Source organism: Wolffia australiana, chromosome 2, assembly GCF_029677425.1.
Source record: "Wolffia australiana isolate 7733 chromosome 2, ASM2967742v1".
In the NCBI taxonomy this organism is placed as follows: domain Eukaryota; kingdom Viridiplantae; phylum Streptophyta; class Magnoliopsida; order Alismatales; family Araceae; genus Wolffia; species Wolffia australiana.
The window spans coordinates 20,385,031-20,390,859 of NC_135836.1; the positions used below are offsets into that span (position 1 = coordinate 20,385,031).

At 44.8% G+C, this 5,829-nt stretch overlaps 1 protein-coding gene across 1 annotated transcript; it reads left to right on the forward strand.

Annotated features, from left to right (window-relative positions):
• The first annotated feature begins 4,055 nt into the window (after positions 1-4,055).
• Positions 4,056-5,545, forward strand: LOC144715540 (polygalacturonase-like). Its single transcript, XM_078590471.1, is given in 8 exon segments — positions 4,056-4,229; positions 4,354-4,374; positions 4,446-4,572; positions 4,575-4,734; positions 4,829-4,937; positions 5,024-5,140; positions 5,210-5,293; positions 5,295-5,545. Coding segments are annotated over 8 exon segments (945 nt in total). The 5' UTR covers positions 4,056-4,088; the 3' UTR covers positions 5,481-5,545.
• The last annotated feature ends 284 nt before the right edge of the window (positions 5,546-5,829 follow it).

The following is a 5,829-nucleotide window of genomic DNA, read 5'->3' on the forward strand; positions in this document are numbered from 1 at the left end:
AAACGGTAGGAAATCAAAGAGTGGGAAGTGCAAGCAGCAATGGGATGAATGGGAGATGATTCAAGAATGACATCAATATGAGTGGAGAGAGCTTAGAATAACGGACATTGATGAATACCTAGTAATCACGTGCTCAAAAGAAGAGTTTGATGATGGATATCTAGGGGCGAGAAATGCTAGAACGCTGGATGGAGAGTAACAATACCAAGTAAGAAGAAAGAGTGCAAGTTCAAGAAAATATCTTCTATTTTCCTTCTTAAACAACAATATTTAACCTACACTTCAAAAGAGAATGGGGAATCATGGAACATTAAGTAAAAATGACATGCCTCACCGATCTATAAGGCACATAAAAGCATGTGTTGGCTGGCAGTAGGAAACGTCCTACATCAACTCTCCCTCTGGCTCTTGTCTCTCTCTCTCTCTCTCTCTCTCTCTCTCTCTTGTTCTCTCCCACTCTGACACTCTTCCCTCATGCACTCGTTTGCTTCCTCTGGTTCTCTCTCTCCCCGCTCTGCCTCTCTCTCTCCCCCTATCTCTCGTGGGTTCCCTCTCTCTTTCGCACTCTGGTTTCATTTAGTCTATATATTTACTTTGTTTACTTGTGATTAATTAAAAAAAAAATCAATATGATTCGATCAGAAATGCCAGTTGGAATCAAACTGGATCACAGTTTCAATCTAAACATTAGATTGGATCGAAAAAATACGATCCAAACTGGATGAGAAATTATGTACGTAAACATATTCTGGGTCTAATTGAGGTTTGGTTTTAATTGTTTGAATGCTCGATCCAATCAAACATTTGAATGATCAGATCAAATCCCCGATCCCTATTTAGGTCTCTCTTTCGCTCCTGCTCGTGGTCTCTTTCTTTTTTTATATATATATAGGTGTCTCTGTCTCTCTCTCTCTATCTCTTGGGTTCTCTCCCTGTTATTTATATTTCATGGTTTCTCTCTCTCTCTATCTCTTTTTCTCTATTGTCATTCTGTCACGGTCTCTCTTTCTCTCAGTGTCTCTCTTCGTCACACTCTCTTTCTCTCCTCTCTCTTTTTTATCTCTCTCTCTGTATAAATATATTTTGGTGTCTTTCTCCCTTGCTCTCGATCTCTTTATCTCTCTCTTGGTGTCTCTTTCCCTTGATCTCTCTTAATCTCCTCTCTCTTGATCTCTCTTAATTGATGCAGGATGGCTAGGTCTGACGCAGTAGGGTAGCCTAAAGTCAACTAAGGGAGGATAAAGCAGACCACGAATTAACACCATCGATTTTTAACAATTAAATCTGGCAAAAGTGTTGATGGTGCAACCCCTTTCCTCTGTCGGGGGCAAGAGGACTGTTTTACAACCACCACACTGAAAACAAAGCTCCAAATCCAATATCTCGAACGTTTGATTATGAGAAACGCAAACCTATTCCACTTAGTCCCACGGCGGTGGAAAAACACACAAGAAGAAACATTGGAGGAAACAATGCAGATCACCAAAGAGGGAAGAGTGGACCTTTAACTCCGGCGTAGTGCAATGGGGTGATGCAGGAAGTTGTCGAAGCGTTTGATGGCGGCAGCGGATGACGTGCACTTCGATAGGGTGGACCTGGATTCAACTGCGCGATCATTTGGGGGGCGGGGGGGTCAAGGGGGGAGTTGCCCCCTTGCGGGTTTGGGGCAGCGCCCTGAAACCTAAAAAGTAGGGGTGTGGGCAGGTGGGTGGTCGTGTGGGCAAGCAGCTGTGCGTGGTGGTTACGCTGACTATGGCGGAACACTAAGGATACGCAGGCAGGTGGCGGCATGCAGATGTGGAGGAAGCTTCACAATCAGAACATGGCGTAGGGATGGTGACATCCTCTCAGCGGTGAGGACGGCAACAACTAGTGGCGGCGGTAGAATCGGAACGAGGGCAATTCTTAGAAGAGAAATTCAATTCCAAAAATCACCAATGATCCATTACAGCATCGGCCTATTTATAGGCCTTGGAGGAATGATAATAACTAGAAATTTCAAACAAACTTCAAAAATCAAATCTAATTATAAATGAAACACGGATTCTGGATCTGAAGTTGACGATGGCGACGTGTCATGACACAGGTCATCTCCTACAGCAGTATTGGTGTCACATCTGATGATGGGGCATGGTCGTGTGCGCCACCACTCCTCTCTCGGTCTCTCTCTCTGTTGGTGTCTCTCTTCTTTGTTCTCTCGTACTCTTCTCTCTTGGCCTCTTTCTCTATCTTTTGGCATCTCTCTCTCTTACTCTCTCTAACTCTGCTCTCTTGGTGTCTCTCTCCTTGGTCTCTCGTTCTCTCTCTCTCTCTCTCTCTCTCTCTCTCTTTCTGTCTCTTTTTCTCCTCTAGTAAAAATCTGCGCGTGTAAAAGGGAGACAATCAAGATCTTGATGTGTCTTTGAGTAATAATCTTCATAGAATAAGGAAGAGAGATAGATGAAAATAAAAAAGAAGTAGAGAAGAATAGAAGAATAGAAGAAGAGAGATGATCACACAGGTTGTGCAATTGAAAATCTTTAGATTAGCGTACACTAAAGAGGCTATTTATGCTTTCAGAATTTTGCAATTGAAAGCTTGGTTTAACCGTTGTAATCTTGACTGTTGGGTTAGTTTTAACAGCTAGTTACGGCCAAATTATCACCTTCGATCCATATATATGGATCCTGACCATTTTTGGTGTGGGACACGTGTCACATGCACTGTGGTGGTGTGGTTTTTCTGATTCTGAATTGTCGTCTAGAGGGTGATTTGACTTGGTGTTTTCATCTTCTTGAGTAAAATATTCGTAGAACAAGAAGTGTGAAGAGGAAAAAGAGAGAGAGGGAATAGAGAGAGGAAGAATGTAGTTAAGATCATTTCAAAGCCTCTAAACAGATATCTCTCTTTCTGTGTCTCCCTTTCTGCCTGTTTCTCTCCTCTCTCTCGTTATCTCTTTTTCTATCTAGATCTCTTTGTCCTTCGTTCCCTCATCTTTCTTTCTCTCTCTTGGTCTCGTTCTCCTTCACTCCCTCTTCTCTCCATCGATCTCTCTTTATCTCCCTCTCTGTCTCTCTGTTTCTCTTTCTCTGTCTCCCTCTTCTCCCTCTTCTCAATTGATCCCTCTTTCTCCCAGTCATTATCTATTTTTTCCTTTCTCTGTGACCTCTCTCTCTTCATGTTTTCTCTCTCCCTCTCTCTTTCATGTTCCCTCTGAAGAGACTCGCTCTAGCTTCAAGAGATTCAAGAAGAAGAAGAAGGAAAAGTGAATATAAGGGAGAAGAAGAGAGAAGAAGAAGGGGCGAAGAAATGCTCCTAAGATCTTTGTATTTCCTCACTTAAAATGTTTAACAAGGTGGGTGAGTTTATACTATAAAGTAGTTACATATAGTTGTTGTTATAATCGCAGCCGTTATAATTGTTATAACGACTACTTCTTGATTAAATCTCATCGGTCCATATGAGTCAGTTTTTTGAACTTCTGTTGTTATAATCGTAGCCATTATAATTGTTATAACGGCTACCATCGATCTAATCCTGACCGTCTCTTCCTATCTATGTTTAACTCTATCTACGTTTGATCCTTTCTATGTTTAAACTTATATTTTATCCAATCAATCTAATCTCTAATGAGTATACTATATAAAGCCATTTATTACTACTCTAATCTTGTTTCAGTTCCTATTCCGGCGGCTTCTTCCTTGCGAGTCTTCGACTCCTCTTTACCCTCTCGGTCTCTTTTGTCTCCTGCTTGCTCTTCTCTCTCTCTCTTGGTCTATCTTTGTCTCTTTTTCCCTCTTGTTACTATCTCTGTCACCACCGTCACCACTCCCACCTCTTTCACCAGTGTCATCATGACATCACGGATGACGCTTGTAATTCTGGAGTGGATTATTCTGAAAATAAGGGTCCTATTTTTAGAAACTTCAGTCAGCTTGTTACTAATTACCCTCAGGAGCAAAAGGCCTTTATCCAAGGTAAATTCCACAAAAATTAAAGTTCGGACTGGAACAACGGAAAAAAGTCGTATGATGATTTCTAGTGCGATGTTTTCATGGTTGAACTTTTGTGGCGGACAGATCGAGGGAACAATTCTCGCCTCCACTACAATGTCGGACTGGAACGGTGCAGACCGCCGGCTGTGGATGCTGTTCGACAAAGTGGCGGGTCTCAGCGTACAGGGCGGCGGAACCGTCGACGGAAACGGCCAGGTGTGGTGGAAGCTTTCCTGCAAAGTCGACTCCAAGCAGGTAGGAGCCATCCTTAGTCTATGTCGGTCGTCGAGCGGGACCCCCAGCTCACCACCTCAGTCATTGACCTATCGTTTTCTACGCATGTCCCCTCGACCTTCCCCAACGAACGTGTCTAATGCAGCCGTGCACGAGTGCTCCGACGGTACGTTAATAAATTCCGTATTAGATTATTCATTTCCTCAGGCTTACCGGCTCGCTCTTCAAACCTCTCAGGCTTTGACGTTCCGAGCTTGCGACCGCCTGAGCGTGAGCAACCTCAAGTTCAGGAACAGCCAGCAGATGCACGTCACATTCTCCAAGTGCGCCGGCGTCCGCATCTCCGGGCTTACCATCTCCGCCCCGACGAGAGTCCGAACACCGATGGTATTCACATCTCCGGCAGCACCGACGTCAAGATCAGCAACTGCGTCATCAGGACAGGCGACGACTGCGTATCCATCGTCAGCGGCTCGCGCTTTGTCACGGCTACAAATATCGTCTGCGGTCCGGGCCACGGCATCAGGTGCGAATTGGTCGGCGTAGCTAGCATTTTCTTTCTACTAAACTGCACTTCGTTTTCATTGCCCTCACATTATTCTTCCTTTCCGGGCGGATAGCATTGGGAGCCTGGGCATGAACGGCGCGGAGCATACCGTGTCCGATGTCTTAGTCGACACGGCGCGCTTGGAGGGGTCGAGCAACGGGGTGCGCATCAAGACGTGGCAGGTAACGAGGATACGGCGCCGGGCATCGTATTTTAGATTGTGAGGCCATATCCTCATCGCAGGCTCAGTCGTTTGCTTGGGTTTCAGGGTGGAAAGGGGTATGCCAAAAACATCATTTTCCGGAACATCGTGATGGATAACGTGAAGAACCCCATAATTATCGACCAGAACTATTGCGACTCCAAGAAACCCTGCGGTCAACAGGTGCGATACCTTAGTAGCGATTTCTTTATGTATCTCTCTCCTGTACTTATACTTGTCATCTCTTCATAGAACTCCGCCGTCGCCGTGAGTGGGGTGACCTACCAGAACATCAAAGGAACAAGCGCCACCCCAGTTGCCATTGACTTCGACTGCAAGCCGCAGCGTCCCCTGTAAAGGGATTACTGTGCAAAACGTCAACCTAGTCACGAAGAGCGGAGCGGCGGCCAAGAGCTTCTGCCGCAATGTCGAATTGACCAAATACGGGGGCGGTCGTCCCGTCCACCTGCACGTCCTGAAGATGCCAGATTCAACTACGGGCGTCAAAGACCTCATTCTTTAAATTGTTGAAATGTATATGACGTTAGTTCTTTAAATTCTCTCAATTCTTTCTCAGCCGAATCAGGCTTCACCGAATTCATTGTATAGATTCATCGTGTATATTTATTCGTACATATTTATTCATTTCATTGATTTTTTTCTGAAGCCTTCTCTTACCAAGAAGACATGTAGCTTGCGAAGCACATCGTCTTTATTCGTTCCTCGCTAGTGGGAGAAGGAGAGAGAGAGAGAGAGAGGGCATCCAGACAAAGAGGGAGGAGAGAGGTAAATACATAAAGTAGAGACGGAGGGACAGAAGAAGAGAGAAGGAGAGATAGATGTTGGAAGAAAGGGGGGTGAGAAGGAGAAAT